General features: G+C 42.1%; 1 protein-coding gene across 1 annotated transcript; it reads right to left on the bottom strand.

Annotated features, from left to right (window-relative positions):
• Nucleotides 1-385: 385 nt before the first annotated feature.
• On the bottom strand, nt 386-9,107 carry FRZB (frizzled-related protein). Its single transcript, XM_010018457.1, has 5 exons — nt 9,053-9,107; nt 4,616-4,681; nt 2,268-2,472; nt 1,972-2,035; nt 386-804 (listed from the first exon to the last, which is right to left on the bottom strand). The coding sequence occupies exons 1-5, from the start codon at nt 9,105-9,107 to the stop codon at nt 694-696; spliced, it is 501 nt and encodes a 166-aa protein (XP_010016759.1). The 3' UTR covers nt 386-693.
• Between the last annotated feature and the right edge of the window lie 8,644 nt (nt 9,108-17,751).

Raw genomic sequence — 17,751 nt, 5'->3', positions numbered from 1 at the left:
GGGAAAAAACTGCCATTATAAGAGAAGTAGTATATTATAAATTATATCCTGTGGTAGTAGAACTATACAACCTCTCCTGCAAGGTCCACAGCCCTGGAAAACTCAAGTCCCCTGTGTACAAGCACACTGCATTTGCCTCAGGAAATATCTTACGGTAGACTCTGGCTTACACAAGTGGTTCCTTTATATGAAAACTTAAAAGTTGCACTGATTAAAACAGTTCTCTTAACATAATTTCTTTGTATATATGCACAAAAAAACAGATAACAACGTCCCCCCAACATGATGTTTCAGCAAACAGTGACTGAGAATGAGTGAAAGGGGAAGCCAGTGCAAGCCATGACTTTAAGCGTTTTTTTTTTCCTGCTTACATCTGAATTTTCTGCTTTAGAAGATTCAGAGATAAAATGGTAAACTGAACATGTCCTTGTCTTTCCCATCTCATAAGGGCAGTTTTCTACAGTTCTTAGTAACAGAGAAAAAAAATATATATTTCCAGAGCTTGCACAAATCAAAAAAAAAAAAAATCAAATGCAGAAAACAAGAGACAGAATAAAAACTAATATAAGCTAAAACATTATTTCGTAGTAAACAATAGAATATAACGTGCAATAGTGCAATTTCTCCTTTGCTGCTCCAACAACGAAGTCTTGGTAGATAGTCCACTGCATGTCAAGGTACAACATCCCACATCTAACTACGTGCTTGTCGGGCACTGCTGGGTTTGCCGGGCTTTGGAGCCGAGTCGCTGTGTCCAGGCTCTCCCTTTCCCTTCCCGAGGTGGCGGAGTTTCTGATCCCAGCGCTGCATATTGAAAGGCAAAGAAGTTATTAAAGAGATTGCAAAAGAAAAATGAAGTTATATGTAAATCAACTGCATGTCTTTACAAACAGCAGCAACAAAATACAAGCCTTCGCTGTTTCCACTGTGTTAGCCTGCACTGGGCTCAAATAGTGAAATGTGAAGTTACTGGTAAAAGTCACTTTAAATAGAGAAACCATCTCCTGGCTTTCTTGTAGCCTCTGTGAATGAAGGGTTCTGGTATCCCCAACATAAGAAGGACATGGAGCTGTTGGAGCAAGTCCAGAGGAGGCCACCAGGATCCTCAGAATCTGGAGCACCTCCCGTATGAAGACAGGCTGATAAAGTTGGGGCTGTTCAGCCTGGAGAAGATAAGGCTGCGTGGAGACCTCAGAGCAGCTTCCAGTGTCTGGAGGGGGCCTACAAGGAGGCCAGAGAGGGACTTTTCATCAAGGACTGTAGTGACTAGACAAGGGGTGATGGGTTTAAATTTAAACAGGAGATTTAGGTTAGATATAAGGAAAGAAATTCTTCCCTGTGAGGGTGCTGAGGCGCTGGCACAGGATGCCCAGAGAAGCTGTGGCTGCCCCATCCCTGGCAGTGTTTAAGGCCAGGTTGGACACAGGGGCTTGGAGCAACCTGCTCTAGTGTGAGGTGTCCCTAACCATGGCAGGGGGTTGGAACTGGATGGTCCCTTCCAACCCAAACCTGTGATTCTGTAAGTGAGAAAATAAGTGAGTTCCAGAAAATGACACTGCCACCTGAGAACTGAAACTAAACAGAACTCAGCCCACGGTGGTAACGTGGTATTTGCTCTGCAGCACTGGATTTTGTAAGGTTCTGTCAAATCAAACAACAATTTGGAATAAGATCTCCGTATCTTTTCACTCATGTCATCTCTGGATGTGACGAATGTGCACACAGAGAAAATCCTGGTTTTTTTGAGACAGAGGTTTTGATGCTGCTGCACTGGTGTATTTGGATAATTTAATGTATCCCTTCATTTTATTCAGCATGCATCTCTATGTAATAAAGCAAATGACACACCAAGTTAACTTTTGATTCTTGATATTAATTAACTGGGGTCAGCATGTGTATTTTGTTCCTTCGTTTTGAAAAGATGAGGTAGATGGTTCATGGTATTTGACTTTTGGCGAGGTGTTTTCTTACCTTTACTTTTTTACCAAGACGATCCTTCCATTTCTCAGCTATGGAGCCTTCCACCAAGAGTAACCTACACAACAGAGACAACCAATTGCTCCATCAACAGGCATGCACAAGCTATACAACTCAATACATGCAAGAGATCTCTGTCCCTGCAGAGACCCCTATGCCGCCCTGAATACCATTAAGGAGATGTACAGAGTCTCACCAAGTTTTCCTTTCCTGGTGGCTCTGAAGTTCAGCTTTATAAGCAAGGAAACAAACAACAACAAATATGCTCCAAGGACAATGCAGAAAGTTACCTGGAGCGCTCCTCATCTTCATAGCCCATAATGATGTACTCTTCATTGGCATTGAGTGGTGGGCACAGGCAGCCAGAGTTCGTGTGAAGGTTTACAGTGTCCTTTGGGATGTTCACCAGGGAGGATTTTAGGATCTCCTTTACTTCCACTACTGCAGTGACATCGTGACATTTAGTCTTCACCTCCTTCACTTTAGCCCGAATGACTGGGAGAAAGTCACAAAGACCGTAGTTAGCAGCAGCAGATAATGCAGGTCACCCCCAAGCCATTCTTGGTGACCTTTATGATTAGTCTTTTGCATGGTCGATTATCAAAAGCTCAGCTGAACTCTAGCAATGCCCCTGCCCCCATCACTTCATCTGCTACTAATAGAGTTCAGGTAGCTTAGTATATCTCATAACAGTATGGCCATGAGCAGGAGTTATGTACCAGTTGAATTTATGTCCTGTTTAAGTTGGGCTTTAACTTTAGCATCCCTTCTTTTTTGCCCTTTCCCCTTTAAATATATTTCATTCATTCCTTATATGCTCTCCTTCTCCCTCAGGCTGTAACTGCTCCTTTCTGACTGCTTGCAGTACAAGAGACCAAACTCAATTTGTCACTCTCAACCTTTCATGAAACACGAATGTGCATTAAAACTTCTCCTATCGCTACCGCTGCATGACAAGCCCTTACCTTTTTTTTCTCTCTCCAGTGACCCAGCACCAATCTGCTCTGCTCTGTATGAACTCCAAATGCTCCTGATCTTGACCCAATGACCTGTCTAATTGTTTCCTCCCTCACCCTTTCTTTTTGCCTTAAGTTGCACAGGAGGAAAGTTGCCTTTCATAGGCAACGCTTTTCATTTCTCTCATGGTGACCAAGTGGACTGAGACCATATGCAAATGCAAAGTCAATCCAGAGGTCATGTCTAGAGAATGCCACATATTCATAGCTTGCAAACAAGAGTCTCTTTCCATTACAAACAGCAGATTCCCTGGATGCCAAATTTCTTCTAACCTATGTGAAAAAGGTATTACGGGAGAAAACCATGGATTCACACATCTTCTCTCTTCACATGCATTGCCCATAAAGACCATCAACCACCATGTATTGCAACTACATTAAATACAGTTGTCAACAATTAATAACTTGTGCATTTAATATATACAATTTATCCCAAGTGATCCACTTCCTTAAAGCCTTTTAAGATTTCAAAACAAAATCTTGCTTTGGTTTGGAGTTATTTCAAATGTATTTTGAAACCTTTTTAATTTCGAGAGCTTGGGAAGATGGGCAGTAGCATGATCAGCCACTCCAACCCTGGAGGAGTTTAAGGCCAGGCTGGACAGAGCCTTGGGCAACATAGTTTAGTGTGTGGTGTCCCTGCTCATGGCAGGGGGGTTGGAACTAGATGATCTTAAGGTCCTTTCCAAACCTAACTATTCTATGATTCTATGTGCTCGTACTAGTCACTCTGTAATAAAACAACATAAAACCAACTAGCCACCTAAAAATAACAATGATGTCTAACTGAATAAAATCACAATATTTTTAGCTTTTAATAGGATCTATTTTTAAAAGTTTATCTGACCATAGTTGCATAAATGCATAATCTCAATAAATACTACATAATCTCTACAATTTAAATGAAGTCTTTAAGTTCACTGAGCCCAAGGCTATTCACATGATTAATGGGAAAAAGGATGGGCCCAATTGTTCAGTTCCTGTGACATGTATTCACTGGCTTCATTGACTTAATTGGCTTAAAACCAACAGTATGAAGAAAAGTAGCAGCCTGGACCTTTCCTATGCCTGAAGACCAGGACAATCTGGACAAGAAAAGCCATAATATGGACATCATGCACTTTTACAGATGTTACTGTAAAAGTTACATACTGTACTGTATGTAACAGATGCTCACTGCTGGCTCTGATACATGAGAAGGAAAGAACCTTTTATGCCTGTTGGATCCCATGGTGAGTTCGCAGGCATGAAAGTTAGTAAAAACATCCTTTCCTGCAGAAGCAGAGCATATGGGAGATGGAAATCAAAGAGGCAATTCAGACACAGCAGCCCACAATGTCATTTTTGTCACATCCCTTTTCACACTAAAGAAGTGCACGAATCTCAGCTGCCTGTGCTGACACTGAAATAGCACTCAACATCAACAAAGACACTCTGTCACTAACATCAAGCTAATCCCCTCCAACCTTCTTATTTGGACATGTTTCAGGCCATATCTTCCTTCTGTAATAAGTGCCACTGGATTCGCCATCAGTAATTGGGACCACAGGCTTTTTTAATTAAAATCTTCCCCTTACTGTAGCCTTAAAAATGTTGGGAGCCAGCCATGCAGCTGTTCTTACCATAGTTATAGTTGTTGCGTAGGTAGGTCTTCTGGGTCGCTTTTATGGGCTTGCATTTGCAGCGCTCTGTAAAACCAGACAGTCTTGTTCAGAACAAAAAGAGCACACATTCACTGACAATCTTCCCCAAGCTCACCCCTAACAAAACAACTTGTTTATTATAGGCAAGTGGAACATTAAAAATCATGGGGCGTTCCTGGGCTGTTCTGTTGGAAGATACGGAACTCATAGTTGGAAGATGTTGACATCTCATGGACCTCAAAGGTTTCCAGGAGAAAACTTGACACACTGAAATTTGAAAAAACAAACCAAACTACTTCAACCAACTAACCCTGCAACGACAAAGACAAAAAGACTTGGGAGTGTGAAGGGACAAAGTCTTCCATTTTAGGGCAATTCGAGGTTCAATCTTGGTCTCTCCTGTGCTTGCAGGAGCTGCAGCTCTATGTCGTTCTCTCTTCTGTACTGCACTTACTGAATGCCCTCCTTTCTGCACCTTTAATTATACAGGCTGTAATACAGACACAGAAAGAAAATACTATGACAGGGCATGATTCAACATTTGATTGGACTGCATAGCTCAGCTCAGTTTAGCACACTGGGATATTGTGGCCAGCAGGCCTACACTATAAGGAATAGGATTTTTGTGGCTAATTCTCAACATATAGTTCATCTTCAGAGTTGTACCATAAGATTACTTACACTGGCACAGCCCCTTTACTCCTGAAAATATCGAAGAGCTACAGTCAACAGATGAAGTATGTTGGAGCATAGTGGGATCAAGTGGCTCCCTGCTCCGAATGATTCTGGGATGGTCTCAACTAAAGGGAACCCCAACCATGTCCCTTCAGCAGTGTCTGGCAGAAGGTTCAAGAGAGACTGAGTTGAAGAGGTTGAACGGCTTCACTTGACTACTTCAGGTGTTTGGTGTCACCTCTGACACCGCTCTGGACTCCCCCTCAATTCTTGTGTAAATTTTACACAATTTTATTATGACCCAGAACCTCAGGTTAAATTAAAATAGAAGCATATTAGGCCATCCCTATGGTGGTAAGGATGGCCTTCAAAAGACAATACAAATGAGCACTGTCAGAGCAGTATTTCCAGTGGTGCAGCTTCCAGACAGCTGGGAACAATAATGGAGGTAAAAACATTTTCATTAGTGCCCAGGGAGTATTCATGCTGAAACTCCAGACCCATGTGTTCATTAACACCACCAATCCTGCATGACTGTTGTTCTAAAGCAAATATTTACTTATTTCAACCTAGTGTCTAAGTGGAGTTTGGTGGAGTCAATTCAAACAGCAGGTCCCAGTATTACATGATCATCTATTTTGACATTTGACTTAACATTTAAGTGGAAGTAGATTAATGAAGCCTATTTCTATACAACGCCATGCTAAAATACCAATGTGTATAAGCTAGTGATTTAATTGAATCTAACATGAAGAGTCTGAAAAAGAACTTTTTTTTTTTGCTATATGATTTCTGCATATTAAAAATAAATAAATGAATCTTAGTTATTGACTTCTCAAATCATTATTTATTTTCTATTGAAACAATTTTTGTAGTTGAAAATACAAAAAGAAAACAAAACAGGAAAAGAGGAGAACATTTCAAAAGAAGAGTATATTGTTTCCTTGAATCTCAAACACATCCTCAGGAATCTACGTATAGACTCCTACAGACTTCAGCTTTTGTATGAGTCTGTATTACAACAGTAAAGGCAGGGAAGGGAAGTGATTTTAGGCTTCCCTTCTGCCTGTGGGAGCTCATGCATATTTTAAGCCAAATTATGCCCTGTTTTATAAGCCACCTCAAAACAGACCGTAAGAGATGTGCTCCTATGACCTACACTTGCACAGGCATCTCAGCATTCAAGTCCAACAAGTCATACGCTTTAATGTTCTGCTGCACTACAGTACTTTGCTCTGTGGCACAAGTAGAATAAAACAGTCTGAATTCCAAGACAATAATACACAGCCTCAAATTTCCCTTAATTTTAAGATGGCTTTGGATTATTTTATTAATTTTTTTAGTCTTGTTATAGAAACAAATTATAGACTTGCCTGTGTTTTTAAGGAAGGATAACTCCTAGTTGCCCCAATGCTTTTCAAATTTGAATTTCAAAGAACTTTACAAAACACTGCATTATTCCTAATTACTGTCTAGAGATACAGAAACTAACATGGAGTCACTTGCCAAGGTCAGTTATAATGTCAGTTGCAGAGGTAGAACCAACTCTTCTCTCCCAATTCCTGTTTCAGTGACATTCAAAGGAAGCACAATGTGAGTATTACAGAACACATACTTGATGGATGCCTGTTTCTGGCAAAGTTGAAGTTTCCTCATGGAGTGGGAACACCTACAGAAGGTGGCTATAAAATGTACTGTATCTCTTGATGCTGAGGGGAAGTCCCATCTTGCATGATAGCCTTCCCTGAAGCTGCCAGAACTACCAGGAGACCCCCACAAACACAACATCATATCCCAAGCAGCAGAGGCTCACACCAGGTTTGACTAAGATCTCAGCTAACTTTTCCATTAAATAGACTTCTTTAATACAAGTCAATATAGGACTAACAAAAGCTCAGAATTTCTACCTTTTAAAACTTCTTGTAAATGCCAAAACAAATGGACTACACAGGAAGAGGGTACCACAAAATGTGCCATCTTAAATATATGTGCATGCACAACCTGAAACCTGTCTGTAATACTGACCAGCACAAGCACTCAAACCTGGCAAATGCTTCCCTGACAAATTAAGGATAAAAACCACCCAAAATCTGGAAAAATTTCTAAGTGACTCAAAAAGAATCTGACGAAGCAAACAATGTAGTTCACCACGAAGAGAGGTACAAAAGCTCCCCTCCAAAACAACCCCATGCAGACTCAGAGGGAAAGTTTTGCCAGTTACAAAAGGTGCCTTTAACAGAGGTAACCCCTGAGTGCTGCTCACTGCAGCAGAAATGGTCTTTGTACCATGACAGGCAGTGATAAAAGGCACCCTTCCTTTTCATCAGCAATTTTTCTGCTCACCTTCACCCTATTTTTTGGATGGCGATTTTTAGGTCTGGTTTTGCTTTTACTAGTCAAAGAGCATCACAACAGCAACAGTACAACTGAGTCTTACACTTCTCTCTTCCACTGCAGCATCACTTACTGGTATTACATGCCGTCTACATCCCTAAGGACATGTCATCTACATCCCTACATCTGATAAAGGTATCTGTAGTATTTTTGTTATAAGGTGATGTTGTAAGTATCCACTTTATTTTCATACTCAAAGTGGACTTAGTATGCCCTTTGTACAGAGCATGAAAGCCACACTTGAAAATGGCTTAAAACTAAAATACTAAGATTAGTAGTAAAAATCTTCAGAAAGTCTTTCAGACATGGTCCCATGCACAAGGCAATTTGACATGAAACTTGTTAAGGGGCTTACTTTATTGGGTTTTTCTAACTGTAGCTGGCTTTCTAAAGGATGCACACTGTGATTAAGTAACTTTTTGCACCTACATAGCAGCTACTTTCACATTGGGAACTACTGATCACATTTTAAAACTGTATTATAAGATGGGCATTATTAATACCTCTTTACAATTTGGTTACAGACATCAATGCTGACATTATCCAATTTTATGTAGGTATCTTGTTTTATGTTCCACAACCATCCTTAGGTGTTTATATTAATAAACTGAGCATCAGTGTGCACTACTGCTCATCAACACCTCTGGAGAAGGAAAGACACGATGGCCAACACTAGGTTTCCAAGTGTTAGCTTCTTGACAAGGGCCTAAGAGGAAAACTTGTGAAGGAATTGTAATAAAATTCAAGGAAACCTATAGTCATTGGCTTGCTTGAGCAATAAATTCCCATTTCTATAACCTGCTAGCTACTTTGCATTGCCTATGCCTAGTGGTAACACTCAAGAGGTTTGACTCAGTTCCAGCAAACAAAAAGTAAGAGGGGACCTACTGGAATAAAACCACTCTCAGAAGGTCTCAACCTCTTCTCGTTAATGGGAATTTTGCCATTAGCTACGAAGAGTGTTGGATTTAAGCCATAAGTTTTAAAGTAAAAAGTAGCCATTATCTTCTCTGGTTTTGCCTTGTGAAAATCCATTTAATGATTATTCTCACTGTTCAATACAAAATGTCTCATGAAAACAGCACAGCTCTCTTGATTTGATGGAGATTTTGCCTTGGCAAAAGCAGAAGAGATGAGCACTAAATGGTGGGCTAAAGAGTTAACTGAGTTGTATACTGAGAGGTCCACAGGCTGACCAGCCCCAAATCTCCCCTGCCCATGGGATACAAAAGCACAATCTACAGGATTCCCAGACAAGACAGAGCATTTAAACAACACCCAGTACCCCTCTTATTTGATCAAGTATTAGAAGGATTGAAAGACTATAGCTTATTAAAGTGTACTTACCAATGCCGGCACCTCTACAGTTGCCATTATTGGAATCCATAGGGAAATCTGGCATGGATTTGTAAAATATGTAAAGAAATGTTAGTATTTTTAATTTGGTATTATTTCAATATACCCACATTACAATGTTTTCTCTTTCTCTAATATTTAGTATATTAAAACATCATCATTTAATTAATAAACAGAACGTAATGGTCTACAGGCCAGCCGGTTAAAGTTGACACAGTATCTTATCTGAACTTCACCCAAATCCAGCACATGATGTTAAATGCTTTAGCAAATTAAATATCCCGTTTCTACTAGCGCACAGACTGGCAGGTTTAGGATGAGGATGGCAATTTATGGCATGAACTTAAAGAATGTCTACAAAAAGTACATGTACTGTTTGCATTTAATTAGATGATGAAGGAGAAATTACTTTTGGTTTGTTTTTTGGGTTACTGAGGAAATCAAACCAACGAACCAACCACAATCACATCATAGAAGCAACTGCCAAAGCAAATGTTTCAGACCTTTCCCTTCCCCTCAGTTTAAAAACATACTGATTATTTTGAAGGACAGATAAGGAACAGAAGGAAAAAAAGGCACTATGCCCAAAGAACTGCTTTTAGACACAATCATAAGTCGACTGTGTCCCACATTGGTAAAATGCCCAATTTCAAACCTAGTGTTTATTAAATCACACAATTTAATGCATTTATACATACACTTAATGATAAAACCCAAGTATGTTTATGCATAGAACGTTGTACAAGTTAATGGGAAAAAAAATTCAAGAGAAACAAGATTTGGGAGAGAGCCAGAATACTTTATTACAATGATACATAAAATGGAAAAACAAATGAGTTTGCAAAGAAAAAGCACTTCTTTAAGTTTGCATGCCCACATGTTTATGCAGTTTTTTGCAGTTCTGGAAGCTGGTAGCATACAAACCTTTATTATATCCTTACATTATCATTTGTGTCATTTGTGCAATACCACTGCTTTTACAATATAGGACAAATGAATACCTGACCATGTAACAAAAGCTCCTTTGTTGCAGCTTGAGCTGTAAGGATCATAAAACAGCCCAGGACTGATGATACTTGGTATAGGTTTAGATGTGTGAGGTAAATTTTAAGCGCTGGGGACATTATTTAATCACAAATGCTATAAATATATATTTAAAATCTCTGTTTACAAGAAATTTAGTATTACTTAGTTAATCATCTAATTTGGCCATCCTTCTTTTAAAAAAAATATTAAAAATCTCCACCTTAATACATATTTATACTACTCACAGCATCGTGAAACTTCCTTTACACAAATGGGGATATGACTAAATGACAGGGCAAGAATAAATCTGAAAAACAACTAATTCCCTCACTAACATAATAATTAACTTCAAAAAAATTGAGACCTCAGGAATAACTATTCCTACCAACATCAGTTTTCTTTCAAAGAAAGTTCCAAACTACCACAGGATCTTAGTTTACAGAACAAAGCCAACATTTTCATGGAGCCAGTTTGGTCTTTGATTAGCAAGTACTTCCACAGCAGCTGTAAGGCTCCCCCATGCTGCCTTGTACCAAACCAAATTACACACACTAATTCTTACTTACTGCACCTAAGCTATTCTCACATTAAAAATATCCCTGTTGTTATCAGTGGTAATTAAAGATTGTGACCTCTACCATTAGTACAAGGTTGAAAATAAAGGTCTTCATCAAATTTAAATGCTTTTTATGCTGCGTCAGGTGCTTCTTGTATTCCAGGACATGAAGAGAGTGGAATTTAAATGGTTTTCCCCTTGCAAATGGTAAGTAAAAGGATGACCACATTTATTCTCATTCTTCCTCTCCTGGACCAATCCTCTGTTGCCCTGTTCATTTAGCCAAATTGTAGTTTTAAACCTGCAATTCCTTCTGACATAGTAAAGCATAGAGAGCGCTTGGGTCCATATACTGCCCATCCTCCCATCTACTCCCACTGCAGACAGAAGTCTGCAAAACCTCCAAGCCACCAACCAGGAGAGGTGGCTCTACCTCTCCATGTGCCTAAGACTGGCCTGAGATGTTTCATCACTCCCTGGGCATTCAAGATCCCTGCAGAGAAAGCTCTCCACATTCACTGCTCACCTCATTCGGTTGCCTTGGCCAACTTCTCAGGTCGCCTTCAAGGCTGCCTGGCTTTTCATGTGGACAAGACAACCCTTTCTGGTGCTTCATGTGGCCCAGCAAGCTACAATTCCTACCCAAACAGGTACTTCAGTTGTGAACCAAGGAGTAGTTTGTTCACACCTCCAAGGCACATTCCCAATGCAAATAAAATGATTACTGGGGTGTCCTGGTTTCAGCTGGGATATAAGGGGGCAGAAAAAATCTTCATCAGCAGAGGAGGCATGGTAGGTATCATATTAAACGTTTTACATCTTCACATGCACGGAGGGAACACGGAAGGAAAAAGAAGCCCTGAAGTGCACTCTCCCTTCCTAAACCAGGGCTCATCCAAGCAGTCATGACTTTATGATGTTCAAGCAAACCAAGTAAATTCATTCTGGAATTACAACTCAAAATAAACCAGAGCCCAGTAACAGGTTCACAGCCTTCCCTGACCACACTTGGATGTACGATGCTCATGTGTCTTGCCTGAAGAACTGTCCTTCAAACTCACCGATGCAAGGAGGGCTGGTAAACACTCAACATGCCCATTATAACATCCTGCAAACACGGAACTAAATTGCTTTCGACCAGAAGCTCCCTTCCACTCATAGGTACATCACTCATTATATTTGTACCAAATTACAACATGCCACAACCTCAACCCATTTCCTTATTCTGCAATAATTCATTCATTCGCCAGGTCACTCATCCTGCCCCAAACCAGAGGCTGCAGGTATCTGATGAAGCAGCTGGCTGTGCAACAGGAGTAATTCAGACATGGTGTGCAAAACAGCTATGAATGGAAACAGCTCCCACTTCAGAGCCTGCATGTAGGCTGTGGTGTGCAGGATGCTGTGCTCTGCAACTGTGGTCACAGCAGCATGTCTGTCAATGACTAAAGAAGGAGTAAACAGGTACTGATACGTCGCGTCATTATTCATTTCCCTAATTAGGAGGGCTTGGGCCAGGCAAGCACTGACCTTGCCTCGATGCTTACCTTTCCTGGCGTATTCCTTCTTATTTAGGGAGCAGTTTGTACTGATGGAGAGGATATTGGGCTTGTGGGGGGATTGGTGGCCTCCACCACTGTACAATACGTCTTGGGAAAGGCTTCCCATCTCCCTGATCCTTCCCCCAGTCAAGCTGTTATTGCCTAGTCCCTTCTGCATAGGGAAGGGACGAGAACCCCAGCAGGCTAAGGGGCAGAGACCTCTCTCCATCAGGAGACGCACACTGCTCATTCCTCCAGTTGTAATGCAGATGGGGGTAGGGGGGAGGAGAGAAAGCTATTTTTAAAGATAAACTGCTGACTTCCTATTGTTCCACTTCTCCTCAGAGGTGACCTCTGTGCCAAGTCTTGTCTGTGCAAAACAATCTTTTTGAAAGAAGTATCTGTCACTGATGATCAGCGGAACTGCCAAAGAGGAAGCATTATCCAGAGATTCAATCCAAAGGCTTCCTATTAAATGTTGTTTAAGAGGAGGGGAAAAAATCCAAACTGTTTTTTTCCAATAATCCATTTTCATTAACTGCTTTTCAGAGGGATGCTATAGAAAACAAAAGAAAACCCCAACCAACCAACCAAGCAAAAAACCCGAGAAACCACTAACAAGGAGAGCTGAATAAAAGCCACTTGCATAGTAAATGTATAAAATAGCAATGCCTGGGACCACAGATATGGATGAGAGGTTTGTGAAAAGTAAAAAACTTGGTAAAACTAAAGTTTTGAGCAAATATCTTACTTACGTCAGAGTTTAAATAATAAGCTAAAAAAAACCCCACAAACAATCAAACAAAAAACAACAGAGAAAAAGCCAAAAGTGGCACAATCCTGATGTCACTGCAGTTAAAGAATATGGCCCAGCTATCACTGAAACCATTCCAGGCACCCTGCTCCAAAGAACAAAACCAGCAAGTGGCTGCTGCTTGGGGACTTTCTTCAGATGGAGAAATCTGTGAACCGCATGAATTAAGGAACCCTTCCAAAATGCATTAATTCAGACACTGTAACTTACTTCAGCCCTTACAAACAAAGTAGAAATAGGAAAATCGATCCTGGTTAAAGTTTAACACAATTCCAGGTCGCAGAGCAGCCTGCAACATTGCAATACAGCTGCTCCGCATAGTGAATTACTCCACGTATCAAATCTCACCAGGTTTTGATGCCATTTAATAGCCTAGGAATTGACTTGATCTTAGACCATAAAAGCCATTCAAGGGGACTCAGCCTACAAAGGCAGATGAACTGTAGTGACAATGGTAACAGCATCAATGGTATCATCATTAATAAGGTTTAAATTCCCTTATTTGCTTTTCCTGTCTTCTTTTGGGCTTAAAGCTTGTAATGACTTTGTTCTTTAACTGAGAAATGAGGCTGCTTCTGGGTTTTGAGCAAATGCCTGAACAAATCTCAACTTTACAAATGATAACCTGGGCACAACTGCTCATCCTCAGTACACTCCCCTAGCACCACTGTGCATTTCAACTACTATGAGTAGAGCTACGCAAAGCCTGAGTCAGAGCAAAGTTGATCTAGAGTTTGGAAACCACTGTTTTGGAAATGAAGTTAATAACATGAAAAACAAGCATGAGAAACAGCTCTCTCACTTTTCTTTTAAGCACATAATGCCAAATTCAAGTATGGATTACTATGAATTCATCCAGGCAGACAGGCAGGTACGGAGCACTTGGACTACATGAAGGAATCATGGGTTAATATGATTTTATAAATATGATTATGGGTTTATATGGGGTTTTGTATCTTAAAATAAGATTTAAGAAAAAATGTCTCCATCACTTGAATAATCTTTCATTTTCTTTAATGTTTAAGGGTGGTTTTTATTTTTATTTTTTTAAGAAATTCAGAGTTCTCTTCAGCCATCCTATGACAGTCACCCAAAATAGCTCAGACACTAGCTACACATGATTGATACCTTGTGATGCTGCTTCTCTTTTCTTCAACATCTCATTAATGTGTCTTCAAGCTATTTTTCTACCTAAATAAGATATGGTGGGACAGACCCAATGGACAGATCTGTTCTCCAATACACATTGTACCCATCACACCGCTCTGGTCTTACTGACAGTTGCCTCTTCAGAACAGGAATAAACATGTCACTTGAGTTATAAACACTCTGCTAGACAGTAGTAGCCAAGCACACGTGCTGAAGTGCTTTTCCGAATCAGCATTCCAACACCATCGATGGCTGTGGTCAGGCTGGTCATTTACTGTGTGTAAAATCACAGACAGGTCCCGACACTGGTATTTTAGATTCAAGACAGTATTTGTGTATCTGCACTTCTTGCTGCTTTACAGACTAAAGAAGATTTGAGAGAATCCTGAACGAAGGAAGCAGATTACCTGATAGATGTGAGGAGGAGTCAGCGTACACACACATAGACTGAAATATATGGAGCAAGTGAATGGGACATCCTGCAGATGAAGACAGCTTGAACCAGTGTCTGTGACCAGAACTGCTTTCATCCCCAAAAGCCCAGGACACAGATGCAGGATCAAAGCCACAGGAGACATCAGACATTAGCATGCAGCAATCTGACATTTGGGATGTCAACGTATTGTCAAGAGGCTTTTTCATCCTCCATCCTGGACTGTGATTTGTTGGATCCTCCACAAAAAGCCACAATATTCAGCGTCACACCTGCCTCCAGCACATTTGCACCAAACCTGGAGCATCCCTCTGCTGCCTGGCTGTAAAGGAACCCAGGTATTTCCTAAAGATAAGGAGAAGTCAAGCTTCCCACATGACATTTGTTTGAAGGTGGTCTCTGTAACTTGAGGAACGTCAGCCCCCAAATCCCCATTGCAATACAGCAGCTCACGCTCAGGTTTTGGAGACTAGCACAAGCTATTCCTCTAACCAAGCACTAAACAAGCAGCAGCTTGTTCAGACACAGCAGCGGCTGCTCATCCCTTTCAACATGTCAGCAGCCCTGAAGAACACCACAGAATGTCATTCGTTCCTGCGAAGAGGAAGTCTTAGGTCTTCCTTTGCACCCGGGCTGCACGTGGGAAGAGGTCCCAGAGGATGTTTGCGGAGGACTCACAACCAGTGCCCCAATAGCCAAAAAGGAACCTCTTGCTAGGATTTGCCACAGATTTTACAAATCAGTTTCTCTGCATTTTGCAACTGGGCACCGGGAATGCAGCTCAACGGGGGGAACTGCTCATCTTCTACTGCAACATGAACGAAAAAAGTCAAATGAACCTCAAATGCTCTTCAACTTGGCACCATTGAAATAAGAGTCAAGACCAATTACTTTAATAGTGACAGGGAATTTTCATGAGCATCAGTGCAACCTCTTCCTGGGCACAGAGGAGTAGATGGTATCTGATCCAGCATAATGTTCACCCACTGCAGCTTCTGGCAGCCCACTCAACCTGCCACTGCATCCACCTGAACCGTGCACTCGTAAAGAGGCATGGTCTAATATTGGAAAGGGAATGGAAATCGGGCTTCCCAAACCCTGCACCTGCTGCGACAAAGACAAACATCTGACCATCTTGTCCTTCAGGCTCCTGCCTTACGGAAGGGACTAGATAAATGCATTAACTCTCACCAGTAATAATGTACAGACCTCAAAAGGAAAGGAAACAGCAGAATCCTGTTAATGTCGCAGGTAGCAAAAAATTGAAGAAAAATTGAGATTTCACTTCTGAAGAATAAAGAGACCCTCTTCTAAAACAGAAACCCATGAAACAATGGATTTATATTCCTGCCTGGTCTATGAGATGGAGTTTACAGACAGCATGAGGAGCAGGAGTGCTTAGGAGGTAAAACAAGAGCAGGTATTCTGCAGGCTCCCCATTAGGCAGCTGGTTATTCGTGTCTTCTACTTGGCTGCGATCCTTTATTTGAAGAATTGAATTTGGAAGTGTTCACCTTACTTCTTCCTAGAACAGGAATCCTTCACTCTGCTTTCTAAGGAGCAGTTTTATTCCCTCAAGAAGGATTCTTTCAGTCTGGTGCATAATGCATCAGTTCAAAATTTTCAGCCCAGAAATGAGAATGTCATCAGGTTCTCATTCACTGAAAGAGAGTTTTCATGGATCCGGCCCTGGAATCCCTCAAAGAGGTTATTGTACTGCTGAGGTCCTCAGAAATAGGTAACTCTGGGGCAATTTTAGCCAAACTTCCTCCCTCCAGATTTGAATGCGATTGCTTTCAGATCGCTGAAGACCTTGCCAAGCCTCGCACAGTCTGGAGCCATTTTTAAGGTGGTTTTGAAAGCACCTCAATGTTGCAGAGAAAGGTGCTTGCTGTTCAAAACCACATTGCCCCAAACCATCCCAGCAGGTCTGCAGCCCCCAGAGAGCAGCAGCAGCAGCAGCGAAGGAGCTGCAGGTAAAAATAGCTGGTTGGGTTCACAGGCTGGGGACAACTGTGGGGGAAGGAAGGATGGAAAGGTGTGAGGGGAGTACTTAGAAGGGCTAGAGAGAAACAGTAGTAACCACTGGAGATACCAGGGTGTATGGTCACCAAGTTGAGATTTCAAGAGGTGGAGAGGTGAACATCATGGAGCCAGAGAAGGAGCAGGGTTAGTCTGGCCTACAAATGGGGAGGAGTGGAGAGAGCAGCTTACCTGGGATGGCTGAGCTGGGGAGCACGGCCAGGAAACCAAAGCGTGACGTTTTGTTAGGAGAGGAAAACAGGAATTACGGTGTTTGGCATTGGTAGCAGTGGGATACATAAAGCATTTGGTAACAGGACAGAAGCACAGTCAAATACTGTGCTGAGCACAACATGGTAAAAAACCCCTTTCATTCACAGGCTACTGCTGGGGAAGGATGGAGAGGTGGGATGGTGGCATCCACTGCCCAGAGTTCCCACAGTCTGGCAGCACAAGGACCCCACAGGGTATGCAGGTGCTGCTATGCCTCAGCCTCTGGCCCCTCTTGGGTGCTACCCTGCCCCAGCTCTGCTCACCCACTCCTGTGAGAGGTCTGACAAACCCACCAACACTGCAGCTTTGCAGCAAGGAAACTGAGCTTGGTTCCACCAGCAGCAAATGTGGAACTGTGACCATTTCGTAAAGGTCAAAGCTCACTTGGGATAACAGGAGATGCTCCTGTCTTCTGGTACCCATGGATGGCAGCCGGACACCCGGCCCCAGCCAGCTTCTGGGACAACAAGCGTGGAGGGCAGCGGGACCCCCGGCCCCAGCCAGCTTCTGGGACCACAATGCATGCAGCCAGTGAGACAGGACACAGTGAGAAAGCCAAGGGGCTCCAACAGCCCCTTGGAGGCTGCTGCGGCCAGGTACCATCCGAGTTGCTACAGTGCTGGAGGCAGCCAGCCGGGAATGAGTAGTAGTGGAAGGCTTGCACCTCTGCTGGGCTCCTCTTTGGACTGTAACTTGTGAGCCCAGGGACCTGATGGGGAACCTGTGCTGTAACCGTGCCTCCACCGCTGACCCGAGATGAGCTTGTTTTCTGCCCATCAGCCGTGCGCCTCCAGCACCGGCACGGGAAGAGGCTGGGGGGGACCACGTCCTCCTCTGGACACGGCTCCTTCCAACAACCCGCTGGCTGCGCTCAGG

Source organism: Nestor notabilis, unplaced genomic scaffold, assembly GCF_000696875.1.
Source record: "Nestor notabilis isolate BGI_N333 unplaced genomic scaffold, ASM69687v1 scaffold2347, whole genome shotgun sequence".
NCBI lineage: Eukaryota > Metazoa > Chordata > Aves > Psittaciformes > Psittacidae > Nestor > Nestor notabilis.
This window is presented reverse-complemented; position numbering and strand designations above follow the sequence as displayed.

Coding starts and splice junctions, on each gene's coding strand:
- FRZB (XM_010018457.1), bottom strand. CDS start 9,107: ATGCCAGATTTCCCTATGGATTCCAATAATGGCAACTGTAGAGGTGCC. Junction 2,036..2,267: donor GAAGATGAGGAGCGCTCCAG/GTAACTTTCTGC, acceptor TCTGTTGTGTAG/GTTACTCTTGGTGGAAGGCT. Junction 805..1,971: donor GTCTTGGTAAAAAAGTAAAG/GTAAGAAAACAC, acceptor TTCAATATGCAG/CGCTGGGATCAGAAACTCCG.